Source organism: Notamacropus eugenii, chromosome 1 (genome assembly GCF_028372415.1).
Source record: "Notamacropus eugenii isolate mMacEug1 chromosome 1, mMacEug1.pri_v2, whole genome shotgun sequence".
NCBI classification, from domain to species: domain Eukaryota; kingdom Metazoa; phylum Chordata; class Mammalia; order Diprotodontia; family Macropodidae; genus Notamacropus; species Notamacropus eugenii.
Window position 1 is genome coordinate 705,861,483 of NC_092872.1, and position 23,063 is coordinate 705,884,545.

General features: G+C 44.3%; 1 protein-coding gene across 7 annotated transcripts in view; it reads right to left on the minus strand.

Annotated features, from left to right (window-relative positions):
- The window catches only part of GALNS (galactosamine (N-acetyl)-6-sulfatase), a 68,234-nt gene that overhangs the window by 44,227 nt on the left and 944 nt on the right, over positions 1-23,063 (minus strand). For 6 of the 7 annotated variants that reach the window (XR_011972915.1, XR_011972916.1, XM_072636336.1 and 3 more), the window contains exons 2-9: positions 17,068-17,191; positions 15,795-15,869; positions 14,092-14,194; positions 6,314-6,457; positions 5,563-5,629; positions 5,336-5,463; positions 4,900-5,039; positions 3,374-3,477 (exon numbers count right to left, since the gene is read on the minus strand). Coding sequence is in view for 5 of the 7 variants with exons in the window: in XM_072636336.1 (XP_072492437.1) it covers positions 3,374-3,477; positions 4,900-5,039; positions 5,336-5,463; positions 5,563-5,629; positions 6,314-6,457; positions 14,092-14,194; positions 15,795-15,869; positions 17,068-17,191 (885 nt within the window). In the remaining 2 variants the exon portion in view is untranslated. Of the gene's footprint in view, positions 1-3,373; positions 3,478-4,899; positions 5,040-5,335; positions 5,464-5,562; positions 5,630-6,313; positions 6,458-14,091; positions 14,195-15,794; positions 15,870-17,067; positions 17,192-23,063 lie in introns of those variants that run through there. The other variant, XM_072636340.1, reaches the window with a different exon arrangement.

Below are 23,063 nucleotides of genomic sequence, written 5' to 3' on the forward strand. Positions count from 1 at the left end.
CGGGGAATTCTGAAATGTTTACTTGCTATGAATCCACCTGGAAAATGGAACAGGAAGAGGAGAAAGGGATTTCTCCGGGGCATCTGGGTGTAAAGAAGCATCCAGAGCCTGCCTGGTGCACTAAAGCCTTAGGCTGCCGAGTGGAGCCTTTAATAACTAAACATTCAGACACTGGGGCTGGATACGATATAGAGGCCGCCTGAGATTTAGACAATGAGCCTCCTCACTTCACAATGGAAGACGACACCGAGATCTGGGGCCTAAACGGACATTGGCCTCTCTCTGCTCACTGGGCCTCAGTGACCTGGTCTGAAAAACAAGCCAACTAGACCCGCTTATCTCCAAGGTCCCTTGTAGGTCGGGATCCTCTCTTCTTGGGAGTCATAGTTCTGTCTCCAAATAGTCATTTGACTACAGACAAAAATAATAGGAACAAGCATTTGTTAAGGTTTGTAAAGTCCCTTATGGGGGTTACCTCATCTGATCCTCTCAATAATCCTGGGAGATAGGTGCTGCTATTATCCCCACTTTACAGAGGAGGAAACTGAGGCAGACATAGATGAAGTGACTTGCCCAGGGTTACACAGCTAATAAGCTTCTGAGGCAGGATTTGAACTCGGATATTTTTGACACCAAGTCTGTCACTGTATCTACTAGTCTGCTTGCATTGGGCTCTACATTTCTGTAGGCCCCACATTTCTATATCCTCTATTATTGGGAACAGACCTTAAGAGGTTATTCACAGGTGCTAAGAGAAACATCATTTGTGATTAAAAAGCAAACCAAAATAACCAGGTAAAATGTCCAACAACAGAGGAATGGTGGATGAGCTCCTGTAATCAAATGCTATGATGCAATACCACAGTCAACCAAAATAATGTCAGGTGACAAAAGGAGAGCGGGAAGCAGAGAGGGTAGGCGATGGATGAGCAGGGAGGATGAAGGGAAGGGCAGGTACTGTGCTCCGAGCTCTGAACTAAGCAGTTTTACAAGTGCTGGGAAAGCATGTACAGAGAATGCAGATGAAGACCTGTGGATAGTGACTCCAGAAAATTATATTTTATGCACCTAAATTAAATCACCTAAATGCAAATAGTCGCAAAACAAGTTTAACCAACTGTAGCGATTTTTACTACAAAGTATATCATAATCATTAAAAATAAAGACAAGTTATTCCTCTCACTGGTTAGGCTTTTATTAGAATAGTTTACTGATCCATCTTGGAACAAGATGTAGAGAATCTCAAGGAGGTTTGGAGAAAAGAAAATTCAAGGTCACACAACTAATCAAAGGTGAAGCTGATAAAAGGCTGGCAAATGAAGAAAGGTTGAGGGAGCTGGGTTTTTTACCCTAAAGAAGGTGACAAAAAGAGAAGGGATAGCCTAAGAACAGCTTGCAAATATAGAACTTGAAGGATCACCTTACAGATGGCAATGATTGCCTGACAGTGACGCACAATGATTCTGCTTGTGAAATTGGGCCTGTTTCCAATGGGGTTTATATGTTTTATGGGGTTTATATAGGAAGCAAAGGACAAGTTTCTGACCTAAAGAGCATTCTAATTTGAAAGGAGAGAAAAGGCAGATCAGTAAGTAGTGATGTCTACATTTGCACACGTCACCACAGATACATTAATAAGGTTAGTACAAACACACAAATACTCTGGTGCACTGGAAGGGGAAGAGTGAGTGATGTCCCAAGGCCAGGCTGTGCTCACCCAGGAGAGAATTTGCCATGAAGCGCCCTGTTGAAGTGAGAAGGATACAATTCCTTCCTCTCTCTTTGGCCATCTCGACTTACAAGTCTATGGCCTCTGCCACCACGACAGTGACCAGAACGTTCTTGCCATGTTGGCCTCGTTGTCCCACAGGGGAAGCCCTTCCTGGCCATCCTTCTGGGGGTGCAGCCCAGGCGGGCCAGGCTTCTTTCCCCTCCCAGCTGTGCCTCTGATTATCTGACTGTGATCCTACATAGGTGAGCACCTTCCTCCTTCTCTCCCCACCCCTTGTGGCCTTCCACTGTGAGAACATAATCTCCTTAAGGACAGGAACTGGTCTTTCTTATATTTTTATCCCCAGGACTCGGTACAGTGTCAGCTCATACTACTGCCTGCCTGCCTACCTATTTGTGGAATGGATAACATAATGCTATAAAATGGTTTATCCAAAAAGCCTGAAGACAAAAGGGGGAGGCTACTGGATGTTGGAAATCTGGGGCAAGTGAGCAGAAAAACGGGGTTACTCAGTAGCGTGGGGTCCAAGCACCAGGTACAGCTGCTCCTCCTCATTCTTCCTCCGTTCTTCACTCATGCCCACTGTCTCCACCTTTCCTAGCCAGAAATAGCATCATCCCTCCTTCCATCTGCTAAGCCATCTTCCTCTCTTCCTTAAAAACACCACTTAACTATTAATGCCTTTATTAAGTACTCCCAAATTAACCGCACCTGGCTCCCATGATGACTCCGACAGTACCAGAAGCATCTGTGTATAGCTAAAGTTTGTTGTGCATGGTACAGACATATGGCAAAGCTTTTTTTTTATCCTTTTAAATTTTTATTTGTCCTCTTCCCCTTATTAAATTCTTTGAAGACATCTATGTTGTCTCCTCTTCTTTTAGCTCCCCACAATTAAATCCATAAACAAATATTTCCTAAGCACCTATGTCCAACATTGTACATATATGAAGCATATTAAGTGGGAAATAACCCAGGTGACATGGTCTTAGCCTACAGTCCAGTAAGAAACAAAAAAGCCTGACACAGAGAAGGTCATCAGATGTCTGGACAGAATACCAGCCCTGAGGTTTCATCATTTTAGTTGCTATCTCACCAATTTTGAGAAGAACCAAGAAAATACTGAAAGGCAGCAGATCACCCAGGGTAGGAACAGTTGATTCATTCGAGCATTTTTTTTTTTTTTTGGTCAAACCAACACTTCAGCTTCTTGGCCCCAACCTGCCAATTGATGATGTGGTCGGGTCTTTGTCTGAAGACTTTTCTCTACATAGCACAGTGTAAAAGGATTATTTGCTGTACTCTCAGACAGGAAAGGTCCTCCTAGCCAGAGATCTGGGCAGAGTAAGCCCTGAGTCCACCTTGTAAATTGACTAGCTCACATGATGAAGACTTTGCTTCTGAGGAGGGAGGGAGCACTGGGCAGGGGTCCAAGAAGGGGAGAGAGCCTGGAAATGACTTCTGACCACTGCATTTCAGAGGAACTGAAAAGGATGGAGGCTTGGGGAGGGAATATCAACAGGAAAGAGAGAGAGACCAAATATTGGCTGTGATCTAAGATGACATTTGGTCTGGAATACTGCCTTTTCAGAAAGTTGTCACAGACTACAATTAACTAAGTCACTGAACCAAGTTACTTACTTGTCCGGCAGATATATGTCCAGGCCACCAGGCAATTGCTGGTTCCCTCATCCCACCTTCAAAGGTGGTTTGTTTCCCACACAGGAAGGGCCCATTACTGCCACCTGGAAGAAAGGAGAATTCAAAAATCACTGGGTCAGAGGATCCAGACCAGTGGTCTCTTCCGCTCCTCATTCTTCCTCACCCTGCCCATGCCCAATCCATGACCAAGTCTTGTTCAGTCTACCTTTCCAACACCTCTCACATCCATCCTTTCTCTTCATCCACACAACCCTTGCCTTGGCTCAGTGCAGAGGCAAACAGACAGCCGAGGAGGGAGCCTTGGCGGTGGGGGGGATGCTGGGGACCATGAAGGTACAGTTGGGGCTAATAGCCTCTTCTCCAGACTATCGCAGTGGACTTCTAATCAGTCTCTGCGTATCTCCCTATTCCAGGCCACCTTTTGCTCAGTCACCAAAGTGATTTTTCCTAAAGCATATGCCTGGCCATGTCACTTTCTTATTCAGTCAACTTCAGTGGTTTCCCACTTACTCTAGGATCAATAGAATTTTATCTTTATCTCATACTTTTTAAAAGCCTATTTTCAGTTAAGTTATATAATGTACATAATTACTAGTATCATAATACATTAATAGAACTTATAAATTAATTTACACTTTATTATAGACATATGCTTAATAGTTCTTTTACTAAAAAGGATACGAGATCAAAAGAAGCTGAGGATGACCCCACTATAATTGTCCCCATTGACCGCCCCCCTCCCTGCTTCTCCCTGCTCCAAAAGCAAATGAATGAAGGAACGAATAAAGTTTAGGAGGATAAAACTGGGCTTCTAGGTAGACAGATCCAGAACTTCTAGAAGTGGGTTCTCTAAGGTAAAGTTAACGTTTGTTGTGGGGAAAAGGGATAATGAATTGATCACTCAAATCACTTAAATTCGGAGAAGGAAGCTATGACAAATGTTAGCATTAGTTGGGAAAACACCAAAAGGAGCAGTGAATAGAAAGGATGTCTCTAGACTTGTTTGTTGAGAGCACATTTAACAAATTCCCATTACTCTACAATTAGGGCAAACCCTTGACTCGAAAGAAGTTTTAGGAAAAAGACAAGCAAGTACTGCTTTACCTAGAAGGTGACACCCTTAGGAATGCTCCAAGGTCCTTTTTCAGCTTCTACAATTTATGGTGAAACGAAAGACTATCCCAAGGGACGGCACAGGCTGAAAGTATAATAAGTTTAAAAAAAGGTTCCAGATAACCTTAGGAATGAAAGGCCCATGGAGGGTCATTAAAAGATATTTGAATTTTTAGCAGTGGGAAGTAGGGACCTCTAAACTCTGAGGTTAATGTCATGGAGAATAATCATATCACCCTAGGAAACAGCCCTTGGTATCATGGCTGTGGGTCTGGCTCACGATGGTTTTTAGTGGGGGCTTTAGGACATGCCATATAGAAATTAAGAATCTAAGCCAATAATCTTATTGATAGGTATAACGTCATGGGAAGAGTTAACACGAGACTACTTACCTTGACTGGGAGCGGAAATGAGGGCAGCTCCATTATCAGATGTGAAAAACACAAATGTTTTCTCTTGGATACTCAGGTCCTGAAGCAACTTCAGTATTTTCCCAATGCTATCATCAATTTCTCGAACAGCATCTCCATATCTACAGGAAAAGGGGAATTGCAGACTCTGAGTGATTAACTCAGAGCAAACGCCAGTTCAACAACTAAAATTACATTAAATACTAACCTATGTCTTTAATGAAATGGATTGACCATTGTCATTCTCTTTTTTTTTTTTTTAAGAAGAGGGGAAAAAAACAAAGATGTGTTAAGTTCATAGTCACACAGTTAATCAGAGGGGAAGTCAATACTATTGCTAATCTTCCAACAGACAGAGATGAGAAATACTGCAGTGATTTTCTTGCATTCTAAAAATAATAACCATAAAATGACTCACCGCCCCCTTTGACTGGTACCCAGGAAAGATTCTGAAGCGTACACAGGTGCATGGGTGGCATCAATGGCCCAATAGAGAAAGAAGGGTTGTTCATGGGCCTGCTGCTTCTTAATAAAATCCACTGCTTCCTGCAAATGAAGAGGAATGCTGTCCCTGCCACTGGAACCAAGCACCCCAGTACAACTGCAGGCACTGAATAGTCCATCCCACACTCAGTTCTCCAATACCTGTAAGTAGATCTGAGTTAGATTGGCCTCTCCTGTCTTGAGATTAATGGGAAAGTCTTCATAGTATCTGAAAATAATGCAAAATAAGAAAAATCAGCAAACCCAGGATGGGAGTCCCTTTCTCCTCCCTGGGTTTTACGATTAAGCAAAAGGAAGGACACACATAACTTAGGAATCACATCAAAAAGGATGGGGAAATAGGGCTTTAAACACAATAATAATTTAACACTTGAGGGAACAATTTTTACTGTTAAGAGATTAAAAAGCACTGATCAAGTTCACTCCCTTAGGTGATGGCAGGTAAGAAGTATATTTCGCAAAATGAGGAGGTGATTTCACCAAGGGTGATTCTCTGCGCAGGCTTTGGGCACTCGCTGCCTGTTGATTAGACCAACTCCTTCTCGGCTTTGACTTCCCATCATCTCAGTGTGGGGTTTACTTGCTCTGTGTGGTCAATGGAAAGAGCCTGACAATCCCACTGCTGCTTCTGATAGTATATAAGTTAAATGTGGCCCAGACTGACCCACAAGAGGGAAATACAGATCACTATAGAACCTTTAGGGAAGACCCAAATGAGAAGGAAGAGGAGCACGACCCAAGCCTACACTGACATGGGCCACTTTAACAGTTTAGTGAAAACAAGTGGGTTTAAAACCTCAAATGCAAGCTGCTTCCTGGAAAAAGGTGAGAAGGAAACTAAATGGAATGATTTATACAAAGTGAGGGGATGATGAAGAAAAAACTCCATTACCTGCCAACCATCTCCCAATTCCTGTAAATAGGAATGTTGGGTCTGGCCTTGTTGTCATAAGGTCCAAAATGGCAGTTGGGGGATCCAAACCACTCATCAAATCCATGCTTCAAGGGGTGAAACTGGGGCCTGTGACCCATATGCCTAGAAACAGGAACCCGAGCCATTTCAGGGACTCACAAAATGGGGGAGGCATGTAACATGCCTCCCTCAAATAATGTGTAATAATATTTTAAAAGATCTTGAATTATATTAAAGGATTAATAATGCGGCAACTGGCAACCCTCTGGACTTCAAAATCACAATCACTTACATGGCCTTAACCCCTCAAATACTAACCCCATGTGCCTTTGCTTCCTTCTCATCCAAAGCCCAGGACACAAGAAGAGGACAAAATAGCTTGAAACTATGAACTTCCCATAACTCTTGGGTCTTTCCTGTAGGTCTGCTAATACTAACAATGACAACAGACATTTATAGAGTAATTTAGGAAGAAATCTTTTTCCCAGTAAGGTTACTTGGAGCTCCAATAATCTCTTTTCATTCTGGACAGTCACTATTCAAAGATAGCCCCAAAAGGTCACAACAGGTTTAAGCAGCACATGAAGCTTCTGTGCTGGAGGTTTATCACGTATGCAGTATGACTCCACATAACAGACTGGAACGGCTCCAGGATCTGCTAACTATGTACTTATAATTTCCCCCAAAGCCCTGTATTATTTATGTAGATTTGAGTGATTAGAAGATAAAACGGGCAAAGTGCCCACTTTGGTGATAACTGTGAAATCTGTTCCAAAGAACGAAGATCATCTGCTTGGAGTCAAGAGAGAGAGGGGGGATTTCCAGTTTGCAAACCCCCAGCACACATTGGAGGCGTCAATCTAAGCTGTGGAGAACTTCCTGCCAGGCTCTGTTCCTCTCAAGTTTTGTCAAGTCTTCTTCCTCCCTTTGGGGAACAGTGAATCCTTCGGCTTCTCCAGTCAGGAGAGAGCCCAGGGAGCAGGGGCAGCAGAGACCCCACCTGAGCCAGCCCCAGCCTCCTGCTGACTCTACACAGCATGCACACCCCCTTCTGCAATCTGCTGTCCTGGAGATCTCCATCAGTACCCAACCTCGGAGGAGATCCAGGCCAGCACCCCAAAGGGCAGATTCTTCAAGAAACTGTTCAAGATAATCTTCAACAATACTGTTATCAATAGCTTGGTAAAGCTGGTAGAATAACATATTCCCATTGGCACCTCACAGCTGTGCAGTAAGAAAGACACTAAGGCTATTATCACCCCCATTTGTAGACGAGGCAATAGAGGCTCAGAAAAGTTTGAGATCCACCCATGGTTACAAGATAAGGAATTATCAGAGGGAGGATTTGAATCTAGGCCTTTTTGGCTCCAAGTCCAGCACTGAACTACCACACCAAGTAGTTAGAACTCACATAGGGCAGGCGATCACATGGTGGTCAGAAGAAGCAATATAAGGACACTCTCAAGAACTTTGGATTTGACTGTGTGACATGGGAGATACTGGCACAGGACCACTCAGCATGGCGTGCCTACATCAGAAAAGGTGCTATGCTCTATGGGCAAAGCAGAATTGAGACAGCACAAAGGAAACGTAGGATGCACAAATTTGAAGCATCCACCCCAAATATTCACACAGACTATCTGTGCCCAATCTGTGGTAGAGCATTTTGAGTTCGTCTGATCAGCCAGTCGGACACATTGAAACTTCACTTTATCATGGTGATGGCATTTTAGTCCTCTTCGAGGACGAAGGACAACTAACCAACCAACCACACCAAGTCACTCCTCAAGAGGAGCTCCCAGTTTCTGGAGGGCCAATGGCCTTGCTGTCAATACTAAGAGATTTCAGAGAAAACATAGGATCTTCTTTCTGGGCTGCAGCAGCCCAGCTTAGAGTCAGGTACACGTATACACACACACACACACACACACACAACACACACTCTCATTCTTCTCTGTCTCCCTAGGGCCTACCTAGTACAGAGGCCTGCACATAGTGGGCACTGAACACTAATGGAATTACTGAGTGAATGTGTGGGTCTGGGTCCACTGAAAGAGGGGAAGGGGGCTCCCCAACCAGAGGGGCATTCATCCTCTTCCTCTCAAGCCCACTACACTAAACTCAGCACAGCTAAGTCTCAATAAACTCCTCTGTGCATGATCTTCATTCATTTAATACATTGATTTGGAGGGAGACTGGCAAACTGGGGATACACTGGGTGACGACTCAGGAGGGTAAGTGACCACAAGATCCGTCTCTGGGACCTTAAGGAAGCCACTTCAGTTTCTCCAACTACAAGAAGATGGGGCTCTCTGAGGGGATACTGGCTGTTTTTTGAGGACTCTGGAACTACGTCTTTTCAGTCTTCACATTTTGTATTCATGAGGAAAAGAAGAACTTATCTCCCCTCCTTTTCAGTATTACTTCACCACTTTAGATCTATCCATTAATTGCTCTGTGTTTTCTCATAGGAATACTCTGTTGGACCCAGGACTCTAATACCATATTCTTCCTAAACAATCCAATCCATTAATTTCTGGGCTGGAGGGTCATTTTAGTTCATACACAACTCATTAGGATACATTCTGGTTTAGAATTAAATCAAACAATTTTGATTTAACGGAATTAGAGAATTAAGATGCTACTTGTGAGCAAACTATCAACTTCTCTTCCTTCTAAAATGATAATAATGATGATGGTGATAATAATATACTTTTGCAAAACCCTTTAAATGCTTTTACATTTTTATCTAAGTATCAAAACAACTTTGTGAGGTGGGCAGGATGGGTATTATTAACCCTTTTTTACAGACTAGAAAATTGGAAAAAGAGACTTGCCTGACTGTCCCCTATCTAAACCTGCTTCCTGTCATGTGATGTAACTTAGTGGATAAAAGTGCTGGGCTTGGAGCCAGGAAGACCTGAGTTCAAATCCTGCCTCAGATAATTAACTAGCTGTGTGACGCTGGGCAAGTCATTTACCCTCTCTTGGCCTTAGTTTCCGCATTTGTAAAATGGGGGCCTTGGCATCCAGTGAGACTGACATAGGTAAAGTGTTTTGCAAACCTTCAAATACTATATAAGTGCAGGCAGAGGTGTCAGACTCTGGGTCACAGCCAAACCAGATTAAAATATGATTGGGAAATATTTAACAAAATAAGCCAAACTCCCGGATAATGTTAATTTGTGGTTTTCAAAGTCAACATGGGGCCAGAAAGGATGCTTCTATTTGCTCCAGAGAATAAGGGGGATGGACCAGAAGATCTTTAAGGCCCCTCCAGGCCTAAGGCAGTTGTGACTGAGGTGGGGGTCCTTCATCAGCAGCTGCCTGTCACCCCTCTGCTGGCTTTTCTCTGCATGTCTGCTTAATCACGCTTGTTTTTTTGGGCCTATTTTTTGCATGGGCCCTGTACTTGTGGGAGAGTGCACCTCAGACCTCTGCCCTAAGACCCAGAATTCCTAGAATCTTCTTGACACAAGGTCTTCCAGAATCCAGGCTCTAGGCCTTGGGGAAATTCATCCCTTTATCTTTGAGCCCCGCCTTTGAGCCCCAACCAGTTGGCTAGGCACCAAACCATTCCACCACCTGCATGCCTCTCTATTTTGTGCCCTCCTTTAATGACCAATCACCCCTCTCCCAGGTCACCAGAGGCCCTGCCTTCCTCTATTAGAATGTAGACTTCCTGAGGCTCAGGGAGTCTCTCTTTTTTCATATTTGTGAAAGAAAGACATATTTCCTATTTCCCTCTTCTAATATTTTCATATTTTGTCTTCCCAGCATTTAGACAGTACCTGACAAATAATACGTGTTCAATTCTCCCTCTCTCTCTCACTCTACTCCCCTACAACTCTCTGAGTGGTTCCTGTGCACAAAAATACAAAGTACCTGTTTCCAGGAAGCTACTCCCCAGTCACCCCTCTCCCTCTGTAGAGGATTTCATTAGGCTAGCATTTCTTCTTGTTACTTACTAATAATTTGTGAAAAAACTGGATGTGGATTTGGCCTGTTTTCTCCCTGTTCACTTTTGGCATTGGCACATCTGAATGAACTAATCAATATGAACCCTGAATCACATGTGTTTCATTACAGACCTGCTCATTCTGCGCTATGATACACCGGAGAACTGGGGCCACCCTGCTGCCTGTTAACTGTTCATGATTAGATCAGTCATTCTGCTGTGTGCCAACCAATTCCTCGTGCTAGTTTTGGCAGTTTTTTCTCAGCTTGCTATTTATCCAGCTTTTCTCCACTTTCTTGACTACAAAGATCAGCCTGATGGGGCTTGATTCCATCAGACAAAGTCTCTCCAAGGTCCCTGGTGGGCTTTCCCTTGCCTCCACTCATTGACTAAACCAGTAATCATTTCAGAGCTGATTAGCCTGGCACAGGCACCTTCCCTGTTCTGCTGAAGGATCAAGAAAGTGGACTTTTTTCCAGTCATTAGGTAGCCTCCTGACAACCGGAATTTTCCAAAGATGATGACTTCTCATGGTCTTTGTTCTTATTGATGACTGTCATCAAGCACTTGGTAAGCACCTGCTCTATGCAAGGGTACTGTGCTCCACAACAGAGCAGATGTAAGGCAGTACAAGACACAGCCCTTCCCTCACAGAACTGCCAATCTAGATGGGGAGAAAAGACAGAAACCAAGGAGATAAATAACAAGACAAGGCAGGAGAGAGGAATTCCAATAGATGGTGCAGGCACTAAATGGAAGCAACCATCAGAAAAGGGCAGCTGAGGAAGGCTGCTCAGAGGAGGTAAGTCTCGAGCTGGGCCTTCAGGGCGAGGAGGTGGGTAGCAAGGAAGAAAGGAGGTCATTACAAATTTTGGAAAACTCTCCAAATCCTCAAGCCTGCTTACTCTTATCCCTATTGGTACTCTTCCATCTCAATAGGACTCGAAGACTAAGGAGTACTTTAGGGTCAAATAATCAGATCCTTAGGATGATTCCTCAGGTGCTTCAGGATTCTGGGATATTGCCAAAAGGTCATGGGGCCAGGGATATTGTTGGGTTATTGCAAGAGTCCCTGGCCCCCAAGATCAATGCAATGGCCAGCCATGAGACCAGAGGATCCAAAGGACCCAGGATGAAGCAAGCTACTTACCTGAGAAGTGACAGAAGAGGGACAGATGCAGGCGCAGATCTAGCCTGTTGGCTATGTCCAGTGTGGGGATTTTTTTTAGCTATGCAATTTGTTTTTTCTTTATGTATTCACTTTCTTCCTCTCTTTCTTTCTCAAGGTAATTAGGGTTAAGTGACTCACCCGGGGTTTGAACTTAGGTCTTCCTGACTCCATGGCTGGTGCTCTGAGTCACCTGTCTGCCCTCATTTTATTTACTTATTTTTAAATGTGGAATATCATAGCACAAATATCCATTTACAAAAATAATCTACCAATTCTTACTCCTACTAACCACCCCCACACAACAAAAAATTTTTCAAACCCAAAATAAATCTTTGATGCATATATTCCTAGTCTGTCAAACAAATTCTCACACTGTGTTCGAAAATGTGTCTTTTTCTGCACTTCAAGATCCCCATCTCACCGGTCAGGTGAGCATGTTTACTCTCCATTCTTTTGGACTTGGGATCTGCCACTAACAGAAAGAATTCTAACGTCTTTCAGTTGTTTTTTTCTCTATAAGAATTATAATAATAATTATAATTTCATAAACTGTTCTCCTGGGCCTGCTCACTGAATCCAGCACCAGTTCACTGAGGCATCCTCATTTCCTCAGAAACTGCCCACTTCATTATTTCTTAGGGCACAAGAATATTCTGTTACATTCCCATACCACAGTGTACCTAGCCATTTCCCAACAGGAACGAATGGTCCCTTAGTTTCCAAGCTTTGGCTACAACCAAAGTGCTGCTAAAACAGTTTACATGTCCTTGTGGATGGAGTCTTCTTGTCTCTCATTTCTTTGGGGTATAGGACTAGCTGCAGGATAGCTCGGTCAAAGGTATGCATACCATAGTAGCTCTGGGGACAACTAGACACATTTGTTACGATGGTTTTTTCTTTTTTCCAGTGGGGAACAGAGGGCAGGAGAGAGAGGGAAAACAAAATTTTTTTATTTTTATTGAAAGAGCACTTGTCCAAGGTAGGACAATCTGTAGGTCACTGGTTGGAGGGTTTGTCCCTTTTTCAGGGAATCCTGGACTGCAGTCAAGAGGCTGCTCTGAACACAGTTCAGGGGAGACTGAGGCAGAGAGGCAGCCACAAAATGCCAACTGCAGCCTGCCTGTGTATCTGCCTTCTGGGGAGCCAAGGGCACAGAAGGGAGACGGCAGATCAAGAGTGATCATGCCTTGAGTCTTCCTTCGCTGCTATCCACCACTAAGTGTAAACATCACGTGATCCTCAGAAGGCCCGAAGACATTCCTCATGCACAGTAACACAATTCTTTGAATGAGGCCGAGGCAGGAAGAGACTGGCTAGAGGCAGTCGGGTGAGAAGGGGCCACACAGGAGGGCAGAGCTGGGCTTTGGACAGCCAACAGCTCCCATGGCACTCTGACATGCCTCCTAGGTGTCCCACTAAAGTCCTCCAGTGAGAAAGTCATCCCCCTCTTGTGGACAGTCTCCTCTCGATCACAATGATCAGTGCACAGGGCTCGCCTCCACTACTAGGGTCTAAGCTCTTGGTAGCCAGTAGGTGACCCTGGCCTCCCACAGTCCAGACAAATCCAGTACCAGCTCTGGTACCTTCTACTGAGCCTGGGCATAGGCTGGATGCCCACTGTCTAAAGAGAAACCTCACTCCTCCTCATAAGAGAGGGGGCACCAGGGAACTTTGATAGCCACACAACTCACAAAGGCTGTCTACTAGGAAACAGAGGGCTACTGCCTTTGTGGAGGAAGTATTCACAACCATGACAACATCGCAGAGCCTCAAAGTTTTAACAAAAGCACGCACTTATGTAAACAACAGCACACTTGCAGCAAGGCCCCTGGGAGGGACAGGAGGCAGCCTGGGCCAGACCAGGCCAACCACCCCTACCACTTTAAGCACCAACTCCCTTCAGGTCCTGATGGGGTGACCCAGGACCCTGAGTCCATGAGCCTTGGGAAGAAGTCCTCTGCCATTCTCCTGGGAGGCATCTGGGGAGGGCCAGCCTGGCAGACTGACACTGTCCTGGAGTGTCAGACAGTGGCTACAGACACTGAAGACTCAGAGAGAAAGTTCTTGTCTCCAAAGTCCCTGACATCATTAAATCCTTCGACATCAGAAACTGATTTGATTTTTATCAGGAGAAATGAGATTGAGGAAGAGGCTTTAGCATCTGTCTATCTGCCTCTTAAGGACCAAGGCACCTTTCCATCTACGCTGTCGCTGGAGCCTTTCATATGCTTTAGAATGTGAGCACTTGGAGAGCAGGGACTTTCTGTTCTATTTGCATTCCCAGAGCTTTGCACACAGTATGCGTGTAATACACACTTCATGCACTCATCTAGACCAGAATAGTTACCACACTGTTCATATTCTAAACCACGATGTAATTTTTTGGTCCTATAGCACTGGATTTGTTCCATGACCAAGTCTTGTGACCTCTACTCACAACAGTTTTCCCCCCAAAGCATTTACATGTCAGATTTTATCTGAGTTAGAATATAAAGTTTTTCCACTTCCAACCTAACAAATTTTCCTTGTTAGGAAATTTTAGCAATGATTGCTTGGAAAATGTCTCTGTCTTGGGCCGTATGGCACATACCAAAAAAATGGGGGGGGGGGAACTCAAGCCAAACTTACCACTTGCCAACAATCTTATTGACATAGCCTGCTTTCTTCAGCAGCTCAGGAAGGAGGAACTCCGAATCTTGGATTCCTCCGACTATTTCCTGAGGTGTGTAAGCTGGGGAGAACAAAATGGCTTTGTATTCTTATTTGCACCAACAGGGAAGTCACAAAATCATACATGGTCCTTCAGAAACGTTCTTTTGATTGAAAATGAATCCCCAAACTGGGCAAGCAATAGTTAGGCAGAAGGTGCAGCCCCCAACAGAACAATGAGGGTGCTGGAGGCCCTGGCACCCTCTCCAAGCAAGTGCCATAAAGATGGGGCTGGAAACAGAGTGCTGCCCAAACTCCCTCCACCCCAGACCCTCACTGCTGCTGGCCCCCTCCCAGGCTTCCAGGGCTGGCCAGCTGCCAACCACTGTCTTGAATGTGTTCTTCCCTCCCTGATCATTCCTTTAAATCCTCCTGGGATCTTTTTCCTCCTCCCACTGCCAACACAGGGGGACCTTCTGAAGATTCGGCTCTTGGCCCTCTGTGATCTCAACCGTGTTCATGGATGACTCTCAGTGGCTGAACAGGTTCATTAGTGTCCCTTCTACACCTATCTGGTGTGTGTATGGGGCGGGAGAGAGGTGTGGATGGGTGTGTCTTGAAGCTTCTCCAAACACTTTTATATCACTTTTCTGCACCAGCAGAAAGGATCAATATGAAGGAGTTGACAAGTCTCCTTCTGCTAAAACTTTTTTCTTCTATTTCAAAGGAAACAAACTTTTTAAAAATGTGTCTTGATTCTGTCCCCTTAAGCTCAGCCTGCTACCACTGAATCTGGCTTCTCCTAAGGGGGAGTCTTCACTGTTCCTACAACCCATCCTCTGCTTTCCCACCTGAGGTCTTAGAAGCTCCCAGGCCCCAACCCCAAGGCCTCCAGGGCCACCCTGCCCTGCCCTTGCTGGCATACTGCTCCAACTTCAAGTGCCAGCTCCAACACTCTGTCCTGGAGGCAGCCTCTGCTCTCTCTGAGCTCCCATGGCACTTAGTCTAGACCTCTCATGTACACTGTATTTCATATTACAGCTATCTGTGTGCATGCCCCACTTTTCCTACTAAGTTCTTTGGGAAGGAGTCCCATTTCATTCCCCTCTGTATTCCCCTAAGTGCCTGCCAGTTGTTAGGACCTCACCAGAGACATTCTGCTGGATTGCCCAGGGACCAAGCCCACCCAGGGGGCACTGAGCAGAAAAGAATGAATCCCAAGTATGGGACGGAATCAGGAGCCAGGCAGCAAAAAAGATGCATGTAAGAAGCCTAAAAAATATTGTTCAGGGACAGAGTCACTTCTGCACCATGGTAGATTTCATCCTCAGTCAGCAAGGATGTCATCTGGCCAGAGGAGCAGGAAGAGGCAGTACATGCTAGTGCAAAGACGAGGCAGGGGTCAGCTCTCAGTCTGTTTGAGGAAGGGGGATGCTCTTTATAGCAGCAGAAGTTGTCAATGTAGCACCTATCTCAATTTTCCCAAAATTGAGAAAAATATATCGCTAAATAACAGTTTAGTGGAACCCCTCTTTCTTCCTCATCCCCACAGCCCTTTCTGAAAAGATGGTCAAAACCATCTATTGGTCAATCTTCCTAATACTCTCTGTAACGCTACTTGGCAAAGGAAAGGGAGGCTCAGAGAGACTTCTGAAGGGGAAGAGAAGCACACAAATCCATACCGTTTCGGGCGTGCCCATTGGTTGTGTAGAATCCATTGCGGATGGGAAGGCGGCCGGTGAGCAGCGCTGCTCTCGCTAAGAAGTAAAGACAGAAAGACAGCAAGAAATGGTTTAATGGCATGAATTATATGGAAATATGCTTTGCATGACCACACGTGCATAACCTACGTCAAACTGCTTGCCTTCTCACTGGGGAGGGAGGGAGGAAATCTGGGACTCAAAATTTTGAAAAACAAATGCTAAAAACTTTTTACATGCAATTGGAAAAGAATAAAATATCTGGGGAAAAAAGATAGGCACATTCAGATTGATATCGAAAAAAAAAGAAGTGGCTTAATGGGCCTAGACCCTTTAAAATGGGTATGAAGAGCTTCATGCAGGAATGTTTTGCACGATTGTACTCATGTAATGGCTATCACATTGCTTGCCTTCTCAGTGGGTGAAAGAGCGGATGGAGAGAGGGAGAGAATTTGGAATGAAAATAAAAATAAATTTTTTAAAAAGGATTTACAAATTAAAATAAAATAGTCATGAAGGCAGGATTTCCCAGCAAGGTGATGGAGATGGGCTTGAAGGTCTTGGATGGCTAAGGCAGTGAAGCCTCTGAGGTGGCCCTCAAAGCTCCCCTTCCGAACCTCCTGAGTCAGGAATGTTTCCCACCCTCTCTTTTCTTCAGCGACCACAGCATTCTGTGAGGAACACAAAGTCCTGTCTTATCAGGAAAAGACTGGAGCCCTTCTGCTCTCAAGGCCCTCCAATGGTCATGGCGGTAACGATAAATGCCACCTGACGTTCATCTAGTGATTGAAAGTCTGCAAAGCATCTTATATCCATCGCCTCTCCTGTTTGTCACAACTCAGTTTTGGTAGCGACTACAGGCATCATTATCCTGATTTTATACGTGAGAAAACAGATGCTCAGAATCCAATTGATTTGGTCATACAGTTTTTAACAGTATCAGGGGTGGGATTTAAACTCAGATCTTTCCTGACTGTAGATCCAGTGCTCTATTAGGGCCCCTCCCCCCCAGACTGTAGTCCCTGTAAACACAGGAATGCTGGTTTTGAGCACCGTGTTGGAATATGGTGGCTACTCAAACAGACCTAAACACCCTTGGGGTCCCAGGAGAAAGGCAAGGTTCGAATTCAGATACCCAGGACTGCCCAAGGAGTCACTCACTGTCAGGCAAGGACAAAAACACAGTGCTTAAATTTCAAGGCCTAGGAGCTCCCCACCCTGTGACCTGGAGCAGGACAAGTTCAACTTTACTTACATGGCGAGCACAGGGGGTTGGCAGTGTAGAAGTTGGGGAAAAGCATCCCTTCGGCAGCCATTCGGTCCAGATTAGGGGTCTCTTTAGAAGGCTCTCCAAACACGCCCAGGTCACCCCAGCCCATCTGCAGGAGGGAAGGAACAACAGGGCAGGTGAACAGCTCTCTGCTTCGAGGACCAGTAGCTCACTATCACAGTTTTACTAATTCCGTGGACAGCACAAACTTGCAGTTCAGAAGTACTTGGCTTTTTGCAATGGATGAGAGTGCCAACCTCTCAATTTTCTCATCCCTCACATTCTAATTTCGGAAGCATTTCACCTCAATTTCTGATTGAGCTTCCACTGGCAGTGGCCCATTCTCAGTCTCTGACAAGTTTGATCTGTAACACACACACACACACACACACACACACACACACACACACACACACACACACACACACTTTCTTTGTATCATCTATCATAGTACAGTACCTGGCACATAGTAGCTGCTTAAGAAATGCTTATTTTGACTGATTGAAACCGATGTGGGCTTTGTCTCAGTAGTGTGAATTGCAACTTATCCAAGTCATCTCCTCCCCCCCCCCCCCCCCCCCCCCCGCAATCATTTCCTGTGCATAAACTTTTTTTTTTTTCATTTTAGGAGGTAGAGCACTAAAGAGAGGGGAAATGACTTAGTGGATCTTTTCTTTCTGGGTTGGGAGAAGGGGTTAAAAAATTGATGGACTGGACAAAATGGGGAAGCAAGAGCACTCAACATTTAGTCAGACTCCTGAGATTTTTCCTGTTTCCTTTCTAGGACTTTAATAGGAATATTATTAAATGATAATAATACCTTATATGACATTTTCCTGAATACTTTATAGATAGCATACAATCCTGAAAACATCTTGTAGAGGCACAGTGAAAAAACAACAGTTTAATAACAGTAATAATACTTTGTGTTTACATGACATTTTCTTTGATCCTTTACAGGCAGCAATAATTCTGAAAACATCCTTGTAAGGGCCAAATATCATTCCAGATATCCTACAGCAAGGATGTGGAATAGAGGGGGCAAACAGCAAATTGTGACAGGCTGTCTAGAGTTACCACCAGAAGGTGAACCTGAATCTTCTGACTCTCAGGTCCCCCCAGTCATGGAATGAACTGATCAGACCTTCCTTCCTTCTCTTAGACCATGAGGTACACATGCTGTTGACCAAATTCTATCAGTGAGCACTCATTTAAAGAAAATCCATATTTGTATAAAAATGAAAACTATAGAAGAAGGATTTGCATTTAAAAATTTTTTTAAATAGCGTGCTGTGCACTGCAGATGTGGAGATACAAAGAAGTGTCATCAGACTCACAGCCTAATGGCATCTAAATGTGCATTCAAGTTTTATGTGACAAATGTAAAAAAAAGAGAATCCAAAGAGGCGTTTTTCTGCCTCAAACCTGCTCTGCATGTGGACACTCAATGGCTGAGAAGAAAAAGTCCCCTCTGCTCTTTGAGCACATTGCCCATGTGTGGCCACTCCAGCAACACCCGCCAATATTTTCTGCCTTTGGGATTCTCCCTGCCTTCTTTCCAGAGATAGGACCCTACTTCTTTTATGAGAAATGTCGGTTAAAATTCACACAAAGCTAGACACCATCTCTTTAGCAGCGAGAGAATGGTGAACCAAACGGAAAGGACGTCAGGGGAAGAGGCCCAGAAAGAGGAAATAAGTCATTTTAAATGAGTAAGAAAGAGAAGTGGAAGGAAAGCCACCCTGAGTCCGCAGACACTGACACATATTTTAAAATGCGAGTTTTAAAACTAGGGAGGAGGAAAACTTAAACAGGAAGGTCTCTGACTCAGAGTCACTACAGGGTGTCAGAGAAGACACTATTTGGAGGCTGACATTATCCAGAAGGGAAAAATAATCCACTCAGAGCTGGCCAAAAGCTTCCCTCTCTGGCTGTTTTTGCATCTTGGATTTTTTTTTTTTGAACTCAATAACCAATAAAATTTACTGAGACACTAGAGAACTAGTTCTATCAAATTTTTATACTCTCATTTATGAGAAAAACCAAATGTGTTTGTGTACATTTTGTGTACCAAATGTATGTGTACATTTTCATTTCCTACATATATATTTTTACTTATTTGGTGTCTTTTGCAAAGCTTTTTTCCTACATAAAATCTTCCTCCACTTTTCTGAATTTTATGTTTTGGGGAAACTGGTTAACTAGAACAATCAGTGCCCAGAGACTTTTGTGGGTATCTCCACAGAGTGACACAAACATTCTGGTCATGGTCTGGAGGCAGACGGGCAGTTAAAGAGGCGGCTCCTCATGTCCTAGGGCAGGGGTCTCTAAATCTTGTGGCTTCCACACTATCAAAAACAGCTTTTTGAGAATGCAGTCCAATATGGGTATGTTTACTTATCTGTACATTATATATATGGACTATTATGCTAATAATTATGTATATCATAAAATTTATCAAAAAACAGAAATGAAAAAGGATGAGATAAGGATGAATATTTGATCCCAGAAGCAGTAGAAAGCTACTGGAGTTTACTGGGAAGTGACATGCCTAGATCTGAGGTTAGCTAGATCACTTGGAGGCAGCCATATGAGAGTCCTAGGCTTGGAGTCAGGAAGACCACAGTTCAAAAATGGCCTCAGACACTTTCTAGTGGGTAAGTCACTTAACCACAGTTTGCCTTAATCCACTGGAGAAGTAAATGGCAAACCACTCCAGTATCTTGGCCAAGAAAATCTCATGACAGTGTTGGAGTGCTACAGTCCACAGGGTCATAACTGAACAACAACAAAAGACTTGGGGAAGTATGTGGAGAACAGGCGAGAGGGGAGATAACAAGCTGGAAGACATCTGACGGACGATTGCAGTAATCCAGATGAAAGGTGATAAGGCCCTGAACCAGTGTGCTGGCTGTGTGGAAAGAGAAGGGAACAGACAGGGCCAGGAAACAGAATTGCTAAGATCTGCACTCAAGTGAGGGAGATGGAGAAGACACTCAGGTTGTGAGTCTGGCTGTTCACCTGATACAATCCATTCTGACACCCCCTAACAAAGAAAGGGGGTATGCAGGGGGGCTCTTCCTCATCGACCACGGTCCCCAGAATACAGCTGGACTCAGTGGGAGCATGCACAGGAAAGGGAGGAGGTAGAAGTGGAGAATTAGGGAGAATATGGGCTGGAGACAAGCCTCATCATTGGGATATGAGAGACAGTAGGATGTGAGCCATCTCACCACCTTCCAAGGGGTAGCTTCCCCCAGCCCCTTCTTTGGTGTCTACTCCTCAAGTCTTTACCATGTTGAATATTATATAGACCTTCTGTGCTCACTCAGGACCCAGAGTGCTAGATGAAATTAAATGAAGACTGCCTGCTACCCTTTAAGTAGGTAAAGTAAGGGGAAAAAACCATAGTGAATGTAAATACAGGGAAAGATGAGTTTTTCCCAATGTAATTAAACTAAAGGATAATATCACATTAGTTTTACACCAAAACTTTGATAGGATTATGACGACCTACCCAGCCTGGTGTTTGAGACTTGCTGGTTCAGATTGAATTGAGCCTTGGGGCCAGGCTAAGAGTAAGTAATTGAGAGTTGGAAATAACTTAGGCCCAGGGCAGGATCCTGCTACATCTGCTCCTGCCCTAGTCACACTGGAAGGAGCTGAGCCAGCCCCCTGTACCAGGTGTGTGAGGATGCACCCCAGGGAGCAGCCCCTCTCATCTCATAATAAGTCTCTTTCTGCCTCAATTCCCTCCTTACCTTTTCTTCTTTCTGCTATGTCCCCCTGCCCAGAAGGCAGCGGGATGTCACAGATCTATGGCTGAAAGAGACCTCAAAGGCCAACCATTTCATCCAAGGCCCTCACTTAATAGGGGCCCAGCTAGGGGAAGATTGTTGCTCAGTCCCACAAGCAATCAAAATGGCAAAACTAGGTCCATACTGTTCATCACTCTTCCAGGGGAAAAGAGAGAGAGTAGGAAATGGGGATCCAAGCCCCCAATTTCATCACTAACTTGTTCAGCATAACTTTACCTTTTCTGAGCCTCAGTTTCTTCATATGCAATATAAGAAAACTGGACTTGAAACACTACAAATGCAACAAATAGTCATCAAGCGTTTCATGCGTATATTGTGCTAGGCGCCAGGCATATAGAGACAGAAGGATCGAGAAGCCTACCTTCTATAGGGGCATGCATCTGGACAGTGAAGGACAATATATACAACTGTACTGCTATTGTGTTTAACTCTAAATCGAGGATGAATGACATCTCTCTGAGATCATGTTCCTATCCTTGCACAGAGTGGACATGTACCGAACACTGGACCTGGGAGCACCAGGCCCTGCCATTTAGTATGGGTGTATGAGTCATTAGAGGCAGATGGTTGGTTTGCCTCAGTTTCTTCAACTGTCAAATGGAGATAATACCTACCTCGAAGGGTTGTTGAGGATCAAATGACATAATATTGGCAAAAGTCCTTAGTACAGTGCCTGGCACATTGGGAGCACTACATAAGCACTTACCCCCCTTTCCTTTCCCCTTTTCTCTGGGACTCAGTTCCCTCTTCCTCACTGGAGAAATAAAAGGGTTGAATGAGATGATCTCTAGGGCCTCTTCCAGCTTTAAAACTTGTTGTCCTCCATGGACAAGTTATTTAATTTCTCCAAGTCTCAGTTTATTCATATACCACATACCTCACTACACTATAGTGAGGGAAAGGACTTTGCAAACTTCCCTTCTTCCCTCAAAAAACAACTATTTATTAAGAACTTGCAGAATGAACAGCAATGATGCAGGGTGCTGGGGAGAGTCTGGATAAGCTGCTAGCCCTCAGGAAGCTTATTGCTAACACAGATAAATCAATTCAAATAGATTTGTGAATAGAGGGGGTTGGACAATCTGACGGATGAGGACCCTTGTTACTTTAAAGCTATGATTCTATAATACGTGTTGCAGAAGAAGTATGACAGAAGGTGATTTGTGAGGTCCAAGGATGACCTGAGCTCTCTTTTCTCTGCAACCTGTTCAGTTATCATGGGTTCAATAATTACCTCTAAATAGATTACCCCAAAATTGTTATTTCCAGCCCAAATTTCTCTCCTTAATTTTAGACTTGCATTACCAACTTGCCAGCTGGATGTTTTCACCCTGACACATGTCAAACCCAATATGTCTCAAACAGAACTCTTACTTTCTGCCAAACCCATCTCTCCTTTCTGATGACTCCTTGGAGTCATCCTTGGCTCTCTCTTTCCTCCACCTACCAAATCTAATCAGCTGCCATCTCGCTGTGGCAGGAGAAATAGAAGCACATCACGTCTATCTTCTCTTCACTTTCTCACATGACCGGCCGCCCTCCTGAACACCAGATCTGGTCTCTCTGCCTCCAGTCTCTCCCTTCTCCCATTCCTTCTCCAGATTTCCCTTAAAACACACATCTGGTCATGTCATTGCCTCCTCACTCACACATTTTCCATCACTGGCATCTAGAGTCCTATCTAGTCCTTCCTTAGTCGTAGAGGATGGCTGACCTGTTCGTGGCACACCGCAGTCTATCCCCTTGCCTTTCTACCTTTGAACAAGCGATCCCTAGTGTCTGGAATCCACTCACTCACTATTTAGGAGCCTTCTCCTATAAGATCTCAACACTTGTCAACACAATTTTCCTCTTAAAATTACCTTTTGTATTAACAGAACTGTGTTCCTAGCCCCAGAACATTGGAAATTGGAGACCAGAGGAAGTTTGGGTTTTGTCTTTTTATCACTAAAGCTTAGCACAGTGCTTAGCACCACTGAGCGCTTAAAAGAGTTTAACTGTGTAAAGAAGAACCTTGTGAAGAGTAATCAGGGAAGGATGATCGGATTTGTAATCAGCCAACCCCCTTATTTAACAGAAGGGGAAAGCGGCAGGAGATGGGAAGGGCAAAGCCAGAGATGTTACGACCAAAGTGGGGATGTGAACCACATTTCTGTGACTGGT